The sequence below is a fragment of the Ochotona curzoniae genome, unplaced genomic scaffold (genome assembly GCF_017591425.1).
Source record: "Ochotona curzoniae isolate NIBS_2020 unplaced genomic scaffold, NIBS_Ocur_1.0 contig_883, whole genome shotgun sequence".
In the NCBI taxonomy this organism is placed as follows: domain Eukaryota; kingdom Metazoa; phylum Chordata; class Mammalia; order Lagomorpha; family Ochotonidae; genus Ochotona; species Ochotona curzoniae.
This window is the reverse complement of record NW_024466599.1, coordinates 16122222-16140557: the sequence shown is the minus strand read 5'-3', so window position 1 is coordinate 16140557 and position 18336 is coordinate 16122222. Positions and strand designations below refer to the sequence as shown.

Below are 18336 nucleotides of genomic sequence, written 5' to 3'. Positions count from 1 at the left end.
TAATATTATTATTTTTTTCTGTATTAGGTTAAGGGAAGAGATAAAGGGAAAAGTCCCATCCAGCCTCTCACCCATCGCAGGACCCAGACATGGGGCATGCTCTGAGGGTCCTGATCATGTGTTGGTTGGAGCTGTGGCCCAGTCTGGTACTGGCCGCCTCACCTTGGCATTTGCCAGTGGGTATTGTAGCCTGTCCCAGCCCGGCCAACCCCCAAGTCCAGCTGACGTTGGTGAGGGTTATAGCCTAGCCCAGCCTGGCAGGCGTCCAGTCCCAGCTATAATGTGCACTGGTATGTGTTGTGACCATACCTGGCCTGACCAGACTATGTTCTGGTGCTTGGATTTGCCAGTGGGTGATGTGAATGGGTTCAGCCTGGTCAGCCCCCGAGCTATGCCAAAGGTATGTTGGTTGGTATCTTTTGTTGTCCTGTGCTGGGCTGCTCCCTATCGTGGTTCTTGTGCTCACCTGCAGGGACTGTGTCCCTGCAGAGGAGATGCCCAAACTCTTCCATCAGAACCTCTCCATATGCCAGACCTCGCGCATACTGGTGGATCCATGAGCCAGCCCCACTTAGTCCATCTCCTGTCCTGGCAGGAACAGTGACCTTTCCTTGCAGGCCTTCAATCCATTCTGGTTCTTACTGTTGGATGTTTCAGTTCAGCCAATGCTTGTCCATACCCAGACACTGCTCACAGATGGCTCATTAGGGGCAGAGACCTAGCCTAGCCTGTCCTATATCTCCCCAGGTTCTCCAAAGCACCAGATGGTACTGGCGTTTAGTCTGGTTAGGTGCGCCCAGCCCCAGTCCACACTTGTGCCAGGGGAGATTGCATCCATATCCAAACCAGAACACAACCCCCACTCTGTCTCCCACACTCTCCCGTGGGAACCCCAACCCGGTAAGGGTGTATTCTCACAGCTCCCCAGCCGAACCTATTCCCAGCCCTAATTTCCCAGTGGTTGCTCAACCCAGTTGGCTTAGCCCCTTACTTGTCTCAGCCTTTGCCTTCAATGCTGTAGCCTAGTATCCCTGGCTCATGCAGACCCATCAATGAATGCTAACGCTGGAGGGTGGAGATTTGATTAGAAATAGGATGTTGGTGAATTAGCTATATAAATCTCCAGAATCTAACCAGATTTAAAGGAAATACTAATTCAGTTTACAGAGGAGAAATCTGGCAGACTTCAACTTGGCCAAGGAATCAAGGCTAACATTCCTAGTGATAAAAGCATCATTTCTGTATGTTCTAGGAGCATGTGGCCTCAGTGTGGTTATGAGGAATGCCAGGTAACCCTAGATGAGGGGATCCTAGAGAATCAAAGGCATAAACATGGGACGAGAGTGGAAACTCACTGTACTGTATTGATGTATCGGGGGTCCTCCCGTCCCGCGGAAGAAATCACCCGACACTTGAGAGAGTCTCCAAGGCGCTTTTATTCTGCTCCTCCGTCCCGTCGTGACCGTTGTCCGTTGACCGTTATCACCGTTATATCCGTTACGCTCCAGCCCCTCCCCCGCCAAGCCCCCCGCTTAACTGTCAAACTTGACCAATCAACTTAAAGAGAACCAAGGCACACCAATCAGGGCAAAGGGCCAATCACAGGGCAGGAAATGGTCAGTGCCCCCAACAGCTCCCCCTTCTTGTTTTATTAAGCAAGGGACCGTGCCTGTCTTAGGTGTTCCGAGTTCAGGCTCCCCTTACCCATCATGGGCTAACCACGTGGCTAGGAACGTGGCACCTGTCTTAGGTTGGTGAAGCCATATCGGATACTTACCCGTCTCTGGCTACCGGTCCAGCATGCCTAGCCAGACTTTTAGGGATTATCTGCTGTGAAGGGCAAGCACAGCTTGCACTAGCAGCTGCTGTTACTGCTGCTGACGCTGTGCTCAAGGATGAAGCATCCACAGACCCCAAAGAATGATATAAGGCCCATGGCTACTATACCAGCCCATTGGTGTGCAAAGGAAAGATCCTTTAGTATGCAATTTGTCCATTGCTTTACTGTGGCAATCTCTACTTTTGTCGTATGGACCAGCTTCCACTAGGGGATAGCGTAGCGGATAATTCTCTGGACAAATTCAGTGCTCGGGAACCATTGGTGACAATAGAGGGAGTGACACACATTCCAGGTAGACTAAGCACACAGGAGGTCCCCATATGATGGAAATAAGTTGTGGAATGCGTACCAGCACCACAGTGCCAGAGCCATTCCAACACTGGTTAAGGGCTCACTTAACTACAGAGCAATTAACAATAAACATAAATGGAGCTTGTACACATACATAAATAGCATTATAGATAACATAACAACTGCAATTAACTTTAACATTTTCTTCCCATATTCTAGAACTACTACTACTATAATTACAATTTCTTATCACTACCTTATCAATAAATGCAAAAGCTGATATATCTGAACACCCACCCCTATTAGTGCAAAGTACCCAGACATTCCAAGACTGAGCAGAAACAGATTGAACAGGGTTACCATATATATAGTTATACCCCACAAAGGCACAATTTGAACAGGTAGGAAATAAATTGGTCACAGCAAGATCAGGTGCTACTCTTCTAGGAGTCACAGTACTTTGACAGCAGTCCATTCTGGGGGCCATTTCCAAGGCCCTAGACAGCGAGTCAATATTTGCTGCACACCTTTTATGGTGCAGTTTTAGCTGGAGATTCTGGTTGTCTCCTCTCGGTATCTGAATGAACATCAGGCTGGTCAGCATCCACCACGTCCACAGGTTCATCTTGCTCCGGCTTTCTTATCACTCGTGTCAAACGTTCTGGCACCCACACCGGTCCATCAGAATCCTGCGGAAAAACACAAACCGCTCCTCGCGTCCGTCGTAAGACAGGATGCGGGCCCATCCATTGTTTTGTTAAAACATCCTTCCACATCACCCAATCTTTGCAGGGGCCTGCGCCAACAGTGTGGCGTTCGGCAGCAGAATGGCCATCCAAATCCAGAATCAAAAAGTTAAAAATATAAGTAACTAAAGCCAATTGATGTTTAGGACTTTTGGGATATAGGGTGGCTCCTACTCCCCCTTTTTGTTTTATTAATAATGCTTTGAGAGTTGCATGGGCACGCTCTACCACAGCCTGGCCTGTGGGATTATATGGGATGCCAGTAGAGTGTTTAATTGCAAATTCAAAACAAAATTTATCAAATGCTTTGGCTGCATAGGCAGGTCCATTATCAGTCTTATAACACTGGGGGACTCCCCAGGCTGCAAAAGCCTGAAGGCAGTGAGATATAACATCTTGAACCTTTTCCCCTGTATGAGCTGAGGCATAAAGAACTCCAGAGCAGGTATCAATAGAGACATGAACAAAAGAAAGGCAACCAAAACTGGGAACATGGGTAACATCCATCTGCCATATATGATTAGACATAAGACCACAGGGATTAACCCCAAAGCAAGGCTGGGATAAAAATGGGACACAATTTTGGCATTGTCTAATAATACAAAAATATGGTTGGATCCAATTAGTATACCCCAATACCTGCTGGAAATCATTAAGGATCTTCAAACCATCCATTCTGATTTTTTTTTTTTTTTTTTTTTTGCGTTTCCATAAGACTTTCTCACCTTCCTGTATACGTCCTCTGAATTTATCAGTGCCATCAGTCAGGCAAGACTTAATCAATGTCCAGATCCTGACTGTTCCTGGAGGAAGGGGCTCCTGGTGTTCTGCCTTAGCTAAGTCTCTGCCTAAGTGCTCCCATTGTGGCAGGATCAAAAGGCCCTCCTCCAGAAACCATGGAGTGATCCTCTGCATAGTTTGCAAAAACAACAGTACCGTCAGCAGTTTCTGCAATAAAGGCTGCATGTGCGCCGAAAAAGTTAAATTGGCCATATTTCTAACACCGCTGATCGTCGCTAACCTGCAAACTTGACCGATTGTCAAATGGCGAAATTGATCGTTAACTGTGAACTTGAATGGGCGCTAGATCACAAACCTGAATGGGCAGTACACCACGACCCTGAATGGCGGTAAACCCCAACGCTGAATGGCGGTAAATCGCGATCGTGAATGGCGGTAAACCGCGCCCCTGAATGGCGGTAAACTGCGACCCTGAATGGCGGTAAACCGTGATCCTGAATGAATCTGAATAGTCGCAAAACCCAGCTTTAATGGTCGCTACCCGCGAACTTGACTAACTTGACTCGTCGCTACCCGCGAACTTGACTAACTCGACTCGTCGCTACCCTGCGAACTTGGCTCGTCGCTAATCCGCGAACTTGACATGCACGTCCCCGCTGCTATCAGCGGCTCCCTGAGGTAACCTGAAACCTCAGCTTAAATGGGCCCCCCGCTGCTGCGGCTTCCTGAGCAAAAAGCTCAGTTGTAACTAATTCCCCGCTCTAAGCGGCTCCCTGAGCGATCTGCTCAGCTTACCTTCCTGGTGTTCACCAGCTGACTTCTATCGATTCACAGCGCCAGTTATCTTCTGTCCGAGTCACAGCACCAGTTATATTCTATCCGAGTCACGGTACCAAATATCGGGGGTCCTCCCGTCCCGCGGAAGAAATCACCCGACACTTGAGAGAGTCTCCAAGGCGCTTTTATTCTGCTCCTCCGTCCCGTCGTGACCGTTGTCCGTTGACCGTTATCACCGTTATATCCGTTACGCTCCAGCCCCTCCCCCGCCAAGCCCCCCGCTTAACTGTCAAACTTGACCAATCAACTTAAAGAGAACCAAGGCACACCAATCAGGGCAAAGGGCCAATCACAGGGCAGGAAATGGTCAGTGCCCCCAACATTGATGGAGATCTGGTAACTGAATGTGGGATGTATTTTTGGGTAGGATCTTTGATCTAGAAAAGGAAGAGAGACTTTGGTAAAATTTGATTGTGTCTGAATTAGCTGTGTTACACTAGTTTGATTTCCTGATTTAGAGTGATTTCCTGATTAAACGAAGTTGAGACCTGTTTGGGGTAGAATGTTTTAGAACATTGTATTATGTTAAGATATATACATACCAAGCCTGGCGCAGTGGCCTAGTGGCTAAAGTCGTCGCCTTGAATGTGCCCAGGATCCTATATGGGTGCTGGTTCTAATCCCAGCAGCTCCTCTTCCCATCCAGCTCTCTGCTTGTGGCCTGGGAAAGGAGTTGAGGACAGCCCAAAGTCTTAGGACCCTGCACCCGCGTGGGAGACCTGGAGGAAGTTCCTGGCTCCTAGCTCTGGATTGGCACAGCACCGGCCATTGTGCATACTTCAGGAGTGAATCACTGGACGGAAGATCTTCCTCTCTGTGTCTTTTCCTCTCTGTATATCTGACTTTGTAATAAAAATAAATAAATCTTAAAAAAAAAAGATATATACATACCTTAAGCAGTCATACATTTTCTTGAAGTTTTTCAAAGTATAAATGATCAAAACATACATTTTTGCTTGTAAATTTGATCTCATTTTTAGAATATATGGAGTAATATATTTTGCTGCAATGTAATATGAATCAGTTCATATTTATTGGTTGAAAAATATACTTTACTTGATTATCAAAGAATGTTAAGACTTTGTTTACTGTTGTCTTTCAGAAAGTTGAAGTTGATGGTAGTTTAAGCGATAGCCACGTTTCTCCTCCAGCCAAGCGCACTTTGAAACAACCTGATTCTGTTTGCAAAGACAAATCAAAATCACGTGGTGCTGGTCAGCGAGAGGAATGGAACATAACCACTGGACAGACCAGGTGAGCAAACTCATCGCTCGTTTCTTCCTGAATTATTTAGAGTTTTTCAGGACTAATATCAGTGCTAATTTTTGTCCCTTTTGTGGGAACTAGGATCTTATAGTAAATATTCATGAACTGTACTTAACCATTGTATGATTTTTGCCTGTAATTTTGTTTTCTCCAAATATGCTGAAAAATCTATTACATGAAGATTGTAATACGTAATAGAAATGGCTATGACAGTAAGGACTTTGGTAGGTCTTGAATGCGTGTGTATCATCCTGAAAATTTATATAAAATATATGCAGTGTGGTTAAAATTTATTTATTTGAAAAGTAAAACCTCCCCCTTTTAAGGCTTTATTGGATATTTCTTTTGACTTAGTAAAAGATAAAAAATTTTAATCTTCAAAAAAATCTTTTCCATTATTTTGTTTTTAGCTTTTATTTATTATTATTATTACTTTTTTTAATTTGAAAGGCAGAGTTACAAAGAAAAATGGAAGACAGAACTGGTGTACTCCCCAAAAGCTGGATCAGGCTGACACTTGGAACCTGGAGCTTTTTCTGGGTTTCTCATGTTGGCGCAGAGACATAACTGCTTGGGACATCTTCCATTGTTTGTTTGCCCAGGCCATTAGCAGGGAGCTGGACTGGAAGTGGAGCAGCCAGGACTCTAACCTGTGCCCATATGGGTTGCCAAGGTTTCATGTGGAGGCTTAATATGTACATCACAATCTGGCCAGTTGGTTTCATTTTTAAAGATTTGCTCATTTTTATTGGAAAGGCAGATTTTACAGAGAGAGAAAAAGAGACAAAGATCTTCCATCTGTTGGTTCTCTTCCCAAGTGGCTGCAGTGGCTGGAAGCTCTTCCAGGTCTGCTACATAGGTGCAGGGTCCCAAAGCTTTGGGCCGTTCTTGACTGCCTTCCCATGGCTCCTTGGTTTTCAATTGAATTTATTTATTTTGTTTCAAAGGAAATTTTATTATTTAACATAGGTAAGATAGAATCACACATATAGAAAGAATTTAAACTTTGCAATCAGAACCTGTTTTTATTTTTTCTAGACTTTCATCCAGAAGTGTAGTGACGGTGTGTCAACTACAAAGAAAATTAGAAATGAAGTCCCCTTTTTTTTTCATTCCCTCAGAAACTTAATATTTTCATTTTTGATTTTTAAAAATGTAGGTAAATTCTTGATACTGTTACTCTTTGGGCTGTATAGACTCTGACCATCTGTGTCTGATCATTGGTCCCCGAGGAGTCTGTGCTTATTACAGTATGTTTCATAAGAGGTGCCTGTTTAAGCTTTTTGTTTTCCATTGTCTGGGCACTAGATGGAAAAATACATGAATCATAGTCTGATTTTTAAAATTTTTCCCACAGTCATTTATTTGTGAGACAAAACAGGTCTAGATCATTATGTGGTGTTGACTTAAATGAATACTGCTATTTAATTATACTTTTAGACTTGATCTACCTGTTGTAATTTGTATTTATTGAAAGAATGAGCTAAGCTTCTTTTTCTGAATACATTCCTCCTCCCCCCTGCCAAAAAAAGTTAAGGTTTATTCAAGTGTATATGCATTTATGCCAGATTTCACATGTCTTATCTCCCCAGAAACCTTTATGGAAACAGGTCATGATTATACCTTGCATATATAAAAGCCTCAAAATATTTTGGAAGAATAGAACTCAAGATAATTATGCCTCCACCTAGGTACATTTTTGTTTGAAATATGAGTTACACTGAGGGTGGAAGAGCTTGGAGAATGCGGTTTTCTGTCGACTGGGTCACTCCCCAAATGGCTGAGCCGGGCTGATGGTGGGGTCTTGCCTGTGGATCTCAAAGTCCAGGCCCTTGGGCCCTCTTCTGTGTTCTCAGGGACACAATCTGGTGCCCCTTTGTGATGTTAGCACAACATGCGGCAGTTAACGTGCTATGCTACAATGAGAGCCCCCCAAATTTAGCATTAACTCTGAAAATAAGAATCCTAAAGAACTTTAAAAATATCACCAACTTAACAAATTAATAGTTGTGAAAATTTTAAAAACGTTGGCAATTGGGTAAAAATAGAGGTCAAATTGTAACCAGGACTTCTGAGTCTCGATAAGTACTTTGAGATAGATTATGAGTTTTCCATTAAGGAGAAATATGGGCTTATATGTTTGAATATCCTTTGGGAATAGTGATGTACATACAGTTGTTTCAGTGTTAATGTATGTGGGCCAGTTTTTTTAAAAATTATTTTATTTTTGATGTTCATACAGTTGAGAAGGATGCATGCTTATGTGGACTGCTGATCAGGGTGGTAGAAGATTGAGCCTCAGGGAAAGTGGATGAGACCCTTGCTTCCAGTTTTTTGTCCTCCTGTACTGGGGCGGGGTGTGGGAGGAAAGAGGGACCACTCCCAGGAACCCAACCGTATCAGGATCTGGTAAAGAGGGGCGGGGGCGAGGCAACTCTTAAAATCTCATGATTCTTTCATTGAATATCCTAATATTTAATCTTGTGTTTTTCCCTCTCTCCTTTTTTATAAAGAGAAATAGCAATGGTGAAATGACGACAGTGGTTATGACTATAATCAATGAGCAGATTCTATTTATTTATTTTTTAATATCTTTCTTAAGTAGCAAAGTAAAAGCTGAATATGCATGGTCCTCTGCAGAGCAGACAATAAAGCTAATTTTGCTTTCTTACCCAGTGATGTTACCATTGTATAGAAGTTTTAGTTTGTGTGTATGTGTGACTCTGATAATTTTAGGATCTGCATTTTACTTTTTTTCTTTTTGGATGTAACATTTCACCCAGTTGGCTTTGAGCCAGAATTTATTTGGTGCAAGATTTGTGAATGAAATGATCAAATTGAGTTAATATTATACAGAGTTCAAAGCCAGGGTATATTTATGAAGTAGTAAATATAACTTTTCTATGTGATTTTAAGTGATTTTTTTTAAATCTATGTGTTTTTTTTGTTTGCTTTTAAAGATTTATTTTATTTTTTTGATTGGAAAGGCAGATATACAGAGAGGAGAGACAGAGAGGAAGATCTTCCGTCCAATGATTCACTCCCCAAGTGAGCGCAACGGCTGATGCTATGCCGATCCGAATCCATGAGCCTCTTCTGGGTCTCCCACATGGGTGCAGGGTCCCAAAGCTTTGGGCCGTCCTCAACTGCTTTCCCGGGCCACAGGCAGGGAGCTGGAAGGGAAGTGGGGCTGCTGGTATTAGAACTGGTGCCCATATGGGATCCCGGGCGTGCAAGGCAAGGACCTTAACCATCGCGCCGGGCCCGATTTTAAGTGAATTTTGAAAGTGGTTTTAGAGAATTCCAGAAGTACAGCATTACTAGGGTACATATATTAATTTGTAGTTATTCCAATATACCTGGAGAATCTAGTGCATTATATATAGAAAAAAAAAGTTTTTCTTTTATTGGTTTACTTATATTAGAGAGAGAGAGAGAAAGAGTTTCCATTTGCTTGTTCATTTCCCAAATGGCGTCAATGGCCAAGGCTGAGCCGGATATCGGTAAGACCTAGGAGCATCTTCCGGTCTCTCATAAGCTTGGGTTGCCTTCTACTGCTTTTCCCAGGCCATTATCAGGGGGCTGGATTGGAAGTGGAGCAGCCAGAACGCAAACAGGTGCCTATGTGGGATGGCGGCATACAGCTGATGGTTTTATCTCCACTGCCATAATGTTGGCCCCCAAAAATGAAGGTTCTAAGAGTAGAATATTAGAACAAAATATTTTATCTATCTGTATATTTAATTTTGGTGGCTATATGGGAAATTGGTGTTTTCTGTTTCAGTATTGGTAGTCTGAGGCTTATGGTAGTTTTGACTTTTGTGCATACCCTTTTGTCATGCTGTGATCTTTCCTGGGCTTTGTCATATGTAAAATAGCATGATGAGTGCTAGACTGACCCAAACCATGACATGCATCTGTATAACAAATACCATTTCCTGAGTGTCCTTCCCTTTTCTTGTCTTAGAATTGCTGCATATTTAAAAATTATCCAGGTTTATACTGACAGCTCTTTTATTATTAAGTAATTTCATTTTTATGTTTAAAGTTTCTGATTACACTAAGAAGTACTGTAGTTGTCTTGTGTCCTCATGTTTTGCGCATTTACTTGAATCTTTCTGCTCACTGAATTCCTTCTGCTCACAAGAGAGCTTATAAAATGACTGTTTTGAGTAATAAGCTAAGGTTTGTTGTCAGTTTAAAGCAACATCATTAAATAATGTTTATGTTCAGGTACCTTTTGCTGTTATAATTTACAAAACGAAAGTTAGTGACTGTGGCCACTACTACTTTGGGCCTCAATTAAATTTTTTTCATGGTACATGTTAAGTTTATGGTACATGTTAAGCTTAAGTCTTTTCATTGTGATCTTAATTCATACAGTTGATGAGAGAATAAATAGTTTCTCTTGAAGTAATGAGCTTATTTTTGGCATGCTAATATGTTTGGTATATTGGTATGTTGCAAGTGTTAGAGTGAAAATGCTATTTTAGATTCTAAAAAAGTATTGTAATTGTATATAAAATAATTCTAGCAGTATGGCATTTCTTGCTTATCTAAACAAATTTTGATATGTTTGTATATTAAATATAATTGTGTTCCAGGTTAACTTCTCAGCCTGCTGCTACGTTACCAAACGGACATAGTAGCCTATGTGAGTATTTTTTAATGAAACTAGTTAGTGTTAAAATTCTTATTACTGGTGTAAGTGCTAGCATTAAGTGGGACAAAACAGAGTGGTTTAATAATATGGTCATCATACAGTTGAAAAATGGCTGGATTTCAGTCCTAATGTTCATGCCACTGTTGAACTTCCAGAAATTAATGCAGCTGCAATAATTTAAATTATTTAAAAATAGTTATGGAAAATTAGATTATTGAATTTTAACCTAAATCTTAAGTAGAGGATTATATAAGCTTTCTTAGTCTTTTAAAAATTATTTTTTTCTCTTTTTGTATTCCATGCCTTGAAATGGAAATATCTCTTTTTCTTGCAGCCCTTCGAAGCCATCCCCTGCGAGGGGAGAAGAAGGGAGATGGGGATCTCTCTTGTATAAATGGGGACATGGAAGTCAGAAAAAGCTGTCGATCCAGGAAAAACAGATTTGAAAGCGTGAACCAGAGTTTGTTATTTGACCAACTAGTAAATAGGTATGACTGCAGTAAGCAACTTCTATTTTAATTATTTGATTTTCAACCAACTATTGTTTTAAAAAGTAACTTAAGCACTGAATTTGCAATAAGCACAATTTTTATAAAACTTAATTTAACAATAGTTAGCAGTAACTCAGTTTTTTAATCTGTTTAATAAATATGTATGTTTCATGTAATATTTAAAAATGTCCTTATTTCAAGCTTTTGTGCTTAGTTAAATAATATAAAAAGGAAATTTTTTTCTTTATTACTATAGGCTTGATATTTGCTCATTTAACATTGATAGCTTTGACAATTTTCAACCAACCATAAATTCCATTTTGATAAGGTAAATAGTAATATTGCTTCATCAATATTTTGGATTGAAGATGTTTTTAGACTAGTTATGTGATATTGAGTCACTTAGCTAGTGGATGAGCCTGTTTGACTGTCAGATCAGCATCAATTTCCACAAAAATAAATCTGAGATTATACTTTGACTTACCCTGTTTACTGCTGCAATAAGAGGATACTACAGACTGGGTGCATTTTTAAGAAAGAGAAATTTTTCACAGTTCTGGGGGCAAGAAAGACCAAGATTGAGGGACCAAATATGATAGGACTTTGCTTCATTGAAACACGGCTGAAGGCATCAGAAAGTGGGGGAGAGTGCTGGAGAGGAACAGGGTTGGAGGAAGTGGTAGAATCAAAGAGGGAGAAAGAAGGAAAAAAGGCTCAGGCTTAACCTTTATGGAAATGACAGCATTCAGAGGGCAGTGACCTCATAACCTCATCGCCTCGCAAACACTGCTGCATTGCGAATCACTCTAGCCCCTGATTTTGGGGGGGACATTCAAGCCATAGAGGATGTCATCCTAATTGGCCTTACAATGCGAGCTCAGTGACAGGAGAGGAATGTATGTTCTACAATGATAGTGTCTTACCGGGTTAGTACCTGTTCTTTAGCATCTAGATTAGTTTAAGTATGTAGGTCAGTATCTGGACACATAGTAAATGTTATGTGCTGCTTCTGTTTGTTTTTTTTTTTTTTTTGTTAAAGATTTATTTAGTTTTATTGAAAGGTGGATATACAGAGAGGAGGAGAGACAGAGAGGAAGATCTGTCCAATGGTTCACTCCCCAAGTGACCGCAACGGCTGGTACTGTGCTGATCTGAAGCCAAGAACCAGGAGCTCTTCTGGGTTTCCCATGTGGGTGCAGAGTCCCAAGGCTTTGGGCCGTCCTCAGCTGTTTTCCCAGGCCACAAGCAGGGAGCTGGATGGGAAGCAGGGCCGCCGGGATTAGAACCAGCAACCATATGGGATCCTGGGTGTGGAAGGCGAGGAATTTAACCACTACGCTATTGTGCTGGGCCCCATGTTATGTGCTTCTTAAAAAGACAAAATAAAAATTGCTACAATGGTATCATGTATTTCTTGGATATCAGTATTTTCTAATTTTTGAAAGCATCTGTTCAGTTAACCTTACTCTGGCTTTAAACTTTTATAAGTCCTTTTATTTCATGCATTTCTACCATCTTCTTATAGAAATATTGAATTAGTTTTTTTCTCCAATTCTCTGGAACTGGTAGTTATTCTTAATGGTACTAAGAATTAATTTATTTTGAGTCTTGTAAAGAAGACTTACCATTTTAAAGCTTTATTTTAATATATGCTGGGGGGGGGTCCTTCAAAAACTTTATGGAAAATGGAAATGAAGAGGTAGTTTATTTTGGTGCCAAATACATTGAAATCCATGTGTAGTTTTTTACATAATATGCATTTCCTGTGAACTTTTTTCAGACCTCTTTTGTATTAAAATAGATGATGATCTGATTCTTTGTTTTTATTCTGATTGGGTATTGCTTTATGGTGGGTGGTAGTTATGAAGATTTAGTTTTGAACTTATGTGCAGTTCCATATTAGAATTCATGGTGCTTTATTCCATGTGTGGCATAATGGATGGTCCCTTCTGTTTTTATGATCTGCGTTAGCACTGCTGAAGCTGTACTGCAGGAAATGGATAACATTAACATTAGGCGGAATCGTCGATCAGGAGAAGTAGAGAGACTTCGAATGTGGACAGATACAGAATTTGTGAGTATATTAACTCTAGCAACTGCTGAAAGTAAATGCTGTTGAGTAATTCAAAGAGAGAATGAGCAGTGATTGGATTTTTTAAAAATGAACACACTTGTTCCTTTGTCTTCATTTCTAGTAGTTTGGGATTCGTTGTTGCTTTCTTCTTCTTTTTTTTTTTTTTTAAAGATTTATTTATTTTTATTGGAAAGTCATATATACAGAGAGGAGGAGAGACAGAGAGGAAGATCTTCTGTCCGATATTTCACTCCCAAAGTGAGCGCAACGGCCGGTGCTGCGCCCATCTGAAGCTGGGAACCAGGAACTTCCTCTGGGTCTCCCACATGGGTGCAAGCCCAAGGGTCCAAAGCCCAAGGCTTTTGGCCGTCCTTGACTGCTTTCCCAGGCCACAAGCAGGGAGCTGGATGGGAAGTGGAGCTGCCAGGATTAGAACCGGCGCCCATATGGGATTCCGGTGTGTTCAAGGCAAGGATTTTAGCTGCTAGGCCATGCTGCCAGGCTCTCGTTGCTTTCTTCTGTGCATTTGCTTCTTGCCACAACCTTCCCCAAATGCCCTGTTCAGGTTTGTCATTAGTCATCTTAAAGTGCTGATTTGATTCTGCCACTCTTCCAATTTGACCTTTAATGGTATTTTTTAATGAATTAATGAGAAATATCTTGACCTTTGTAATCTCTTTTCAGCTTTATCTGTTTACACTCCATTTCCAGGATATAAACAGATTATTTTTGTCCCCACATCTTTTACCCCTTTTAGTACTCTGGGTTAGCAACTGATAGAATTCCACCTTTGTTTTAAGGTCTTGCTCCCTCCATGACATGCCCAGAGCACAGGCGGCTGCTGTTTGACATCTAGAATGTTTCATACCTCCCTTGATTTTGTTGCACTTTATCTTGTAACTATTCGCCCTGTCTTATTCTGTCCTATTCTATTGTTATTTGAGGGAGAAAATAGATTGATGGCATCTTAGCTTTTAATATCTTATACATTTTGACTTTCTTATGTTCTTTACATTTGTTGAATTTAGAAAGTTTCTTTTTCTTTTTGCCTTGGAAATCTGTGCTTCACAAGTTTTATTGTGCAAAAAATGTGCTATTGGATTAACATAATATGTAGCAGAGAATCAATGTAATCGACAGACTTCTCTTTTTAAAAGGAAAACATGGATATGTATTCAAGAGTGAAAAGACGAAGAAAGTCATTGAGAAGAAACAGTTATGGCATACAGAATCATCATGAGGTTTCTACTGAAGGTGAAGAAGAAGGTTTGTGAAGCACCTTATGAAATAAATACTAGAGTGTTCAGGAGGAAGGCAGGAAAAAAATAATATGCACAAACCATGTGTGTATGATATTGCTGGACGAGTGCTTTGATTTTGAATGTATGTATTGTATAATTTGAAATGAATTTTTTGATTTTTCATTTTCTTCATTTGAAAGAATGCTTTTTTTTTTTTTTAAGATTTTATTGATTTTTATTGATTCACTCTCCAAATGGCAGCAGTGACCAGAGCTAAGCCAGTCTAAAGCCAGGAGCCAGAGCTGTTTTACTGGGTCTTCCATGTGGGTGCAGAGTTGAGTCATCTTCCACTGCTCTCCCAGGCACAAAAGCAGGGAGTTAGATGAGAAGTAGAGCAACTGGCACTTGAACCTGTTGCCTTTATGGAATGCTGGCACTGTAGGAAAAAGGTTTTACCTATTGTGCCGTGGAGCTGGCCCATGATGGAGATTTTTTTTGAGTAAATATTGTTGTTATAGCTGTGTTGCTTTCTTTGAAGAGAATTAGAATGGGTAAGACAGGTTTATAATGTGATTCCCCCTCCTCCCACCACACTTCATTAATTGAATACCTTTGTAGAGTTTCCAATGTAGATATGACATGTACAGAATGTGTATAAAATTTTTATTCAGGGGCTAGTGTTCTAGGTTCAGCTGCTGCCTGTGACACCCACATCTTGTGTGGTGCCAGTTTTCATCCCAACTGATTCTCTTCAGCATGCTCTCTACTAATGTGCGTGGGAAAGCAGCAGCAGATGACCCGACCTGGATGATCTAGCTTCGGTCTGCTGCAGGTCTGGCTGTTGCAGCCACTTGGGTGAATGATTGCTCTCTCCTTCCTTCTGTAACTCTGCCTTTTAAATAAATGGGTAAAATTTTTTTTGGAAAGGGTGGTAGGGCTGGCACTTGATATAATATCAGACTAATCCTATGCCTGGAGTGCCAGCATCCTAAATGTGCTCCAGTTTGAGTCCTAGCAGCTCTACTTCTAATCCAGTTCCTTCCTAATGAGAAGGCAGGGAGAAGGGCCCAGGTCTTTGGACCCCGGCACCCACATGGACACCCAGAAGAAACTCCTGGCTCCCAGTTTAGGGTCAGCTACACCCTACCATTGCAGCCCTTTGGGAAGTGACCCAGTGGATGGAAGGTCTTTCTCTCTGTCTCTCTCTGTCTGGCTCTGTCTCCATGTAACTGTGCCTTTCAAATAAATAAGTAAACAGCCAAAAGCTTGAAACAAACTTTCTAATTGGAAATGTGGATGAGTGAAATGTGAAGTTCCTTGTGATTCTGATGTTTTACTTACTTCAGCATCACTGGCAGCTGAGAATTTTTTTCTGTGCTCTGTAGGATTATGTCGTTGATAATGATTGTGGTTATACTTATAAAGAATATTGCCTTTGGAGGTTGTATGCCTATTTTAATTTAAATATGTCTCATCCTAACATAGCCAAACATTTTCTTAAATGAACCTTTAGAATGTATTGGCTTGCATTTTTAAATGTACCAACAGATGAATTGTCAGAATTACCATTCACACCAAGAAATAAGGCTTTTGGGCCTGCCATGATGACCTAGTGGCTAAAGTCCTCGCCTTGAACGCGCCATGATCCCATATGTGTGCTGCTTCTAATCCTGGCAGCTCCACTTCCCATCCAGCTCCCTGCTTGTGACCTGGGAAAGCAGTCGAGGATAGTCCAAATCCTTGGGACACTGCACCCATGTGGGAGACCCGGAAAAGGTTCCTGGCTACTTCTGGCCTCGGATGGGCGTAGCACCAGTCATTGTGCTCACTTGGGGAGTGAATCATCAGACAGACGATCTTCCTCTCTGTCTCTGCAACTCTCTGTGTATCTGATTTAGTAATAAAAATAAATAAATCTTAAAAAAAAAAAGAAATAAAGCTTTCAGCATCCTTAAATTCTGTTTCAATGTTTCCTCCAACTTTGATTTTTTTTTAAATTGTTTATTTTTATTGAAAGGCAGATTTAGAATGGGGAGAAAGAAAGATCTTTCGTCTGATGGTTCACTACAATGTGACTGCAATGGCTGGTAGCTGAGCTGATGCAAAGACCCAGGAGCTTCTCCTGGGTCTCCCACATAGCTGTAGGGTCCCAAGGCTTTGGGCCATTCTTTCTTGCTTTCCTAGGCAAAAAGTGGGGAGCTGGATGGGAGGTAGAGCAGCCCAAGATATGAGGTAGTGCTTATATGAGATACTGGAGTTTGCAAGGTGATAGGATTTAGCCATAGAGCCATTATGCCAGGCCTGCTCCCTCCAACTTTGTACCTGTATGCTTGTACCAAATCCATGCTTAAATGTGGTCACCAGTTCTAATAAACCATTAAATTGCTGATCAGAGTGCTCTCGCTAAAAGGTTAGTAATAATCTTTTAAGCAGAATTTTTTGGAAGATTTGTTTATTGTTATTTGAAAGGCAGATTTACAGAGAGATGAAGAGAGAGAAAAGGAAAGAAAGAAAGAGAGGGAGAGAGAAAGAAGGAAAGAAAGAAACGATCTTCCATTCATTGCTTCACTCCCCAAATGGTCTCAATGACTAAAGTGGAGCTGATCTGAAGCTAGGAACAAGGAGCCTCCTCCACATGAGTGCAGGGTGACTCAGGACATCCACTGTTGCCCTCCCTTCTATAAGCAGAGACCTGGGCTAGGAATGGAGCAACCAGGGCATGACCCTATTTTCATATGGGATGCTGACACCAGGGTGGAGGATTAACCTGTTGAGGTGTGATACCAGCTCCTAAGCAGGATGATTTTAAATAGTAACTTTATTTATTGTTTAATTGGGGATTGATTGAGTTTTTGTATTTTGCTAAAAATCTAAATCATGTTCTATTATTGTTTAGTATTTAACAATTTCTGATAGTTTAAGAGAACATCTGTGATCATCACTTGTTTATTCAGGTGACAAGTATATTGACCATTGGTGGGAAGAATATTATTATTAGCATCTTTATAGATTAGTTTTTAAATATATTGATTTATCCTGTGTCATAAAATTATACTGCTTTTAAATGTTACCTTTGCAGAATGGTACTGATTAGATGTATATATTCAGTTCTACAGTGGATGAAATCTTACCGATTAAACAACTTTTTTTCCTTTTGCTTTGGTGAAACTAGAGTCTCAAGAAGAAGATGGAGATATAGAAGTTGAAGAGGCAGAAGGAGAAGAAAATGATAGACCTTATAATTTGAGACAAAGAAAAACAGTGGATCGATACCAAGCACCCCCAATAGGTAAGTGACTAAATAACTTGTTCCCCTTGCGTAGCTGAATAGTTTATTCTGTTGTATTCTTTTTAAAAAAATTAAAAATTGGTAAACCTGAAAGAAATGAAATTTCTTTTAGGTTCCATTTATTTTTTTCTACACATGCATGCACATATACAGCAGAATGTTAAAGTACCTGGTAACAACACTGAACCATGTGGGGTGTGTCCATGTTGGCTTTGTATTTATTATTAACTACTGCTTATGTGTGAGTATTGCTTTCATGTACAGCAATGCTTTTGGGTGAGTGTTTTCATCTTCCAAGATGTTAAATAACTTCTCCAAGGTTTCTTAATGTTGTTCAATCTAAAAACATGTAATTAGTTGCACAGGTTCTGTTTTGTTTTGTTTTTTTCTTTAACTCATGCATCATTCGGTTCAGTGCCCATGTGTGTAGTCCAGTGACTTTTAATGCATTCACGCGGTTTTGCATTTAGCACTCTGACTGCCAGATGTTGGAGTGCTTGGCTGTGCCTTCCTCCCTCTTCCTGTCTGCCTCTCTAGACTTGTTTTTGTGTGTGACTTTTTTCTGTCTTGTTAATACCTTCAAAGAAGTACTGAGAGCAATGACTGACTGCCTGTCGGAGGTATATCAGAATCATCTCACTGGACACTTGTCCCTGTGTGCAGATGTGTATGTTCCACTTGAAGTCATTGTCAGACAGCAGAGGGGCAAGGGTATGATCGGCAGAAAAGAAAGTTTCATTGACGTATAATTGAGATGCATTCTGTTGTACAAAGTTGATTTTTATCAGTGGAATCATGTGATTTATATTCGTTTTCTTCTCTGATGCAACATAATTATTATGAGACTTTTCCATGTG

The 18336-nt window shown here is 40.7% G+C and overlaps 1 protein-coding gene across 5 annotated transcripts in view; it reads left to right on the top strand.

Moving 5' to 3' along the window:
* The window catches only part of ATAD2B (ATPase family AAA domain containing 2B), a 153965-nt gene that overhangs the window by 25367 nt on the left and 110262 nt on the right, over window positions 1-18336 (top strand). For 4 of the 5 annotated variants that reach the window (XM_040992904.1, XM_040992903.1, XM_040992906.1 and 1 more), the window contains exons 2-7: window positions 5558-5709; window positions 10326-10375; window positions 10719-10872; window positions 12847-12949; window positions 14107-14215; window positions 17363-17479. In XM_040992904.1, the coding sequence (XP_040848838.1) occupies window positions 5558-5709; window positions 10326-10375; window positions 10719-10872; window positions 12847-12949; window positions 14107-14215; window positions 17363-17479 (685 nt within the window). Of the gene's footprint in view, window positions 1-5557; window positions 5710-10325; window positions 10376-10718; window positions 10873-12846; window positions 12950-14106; window positions 14216-14708; window positions 14742-17362; window positions 17480-18336 lie in introns of all 5 variants that reach the window. The other variant, XM_040992905.1, reaches the window with a different exon arrangement.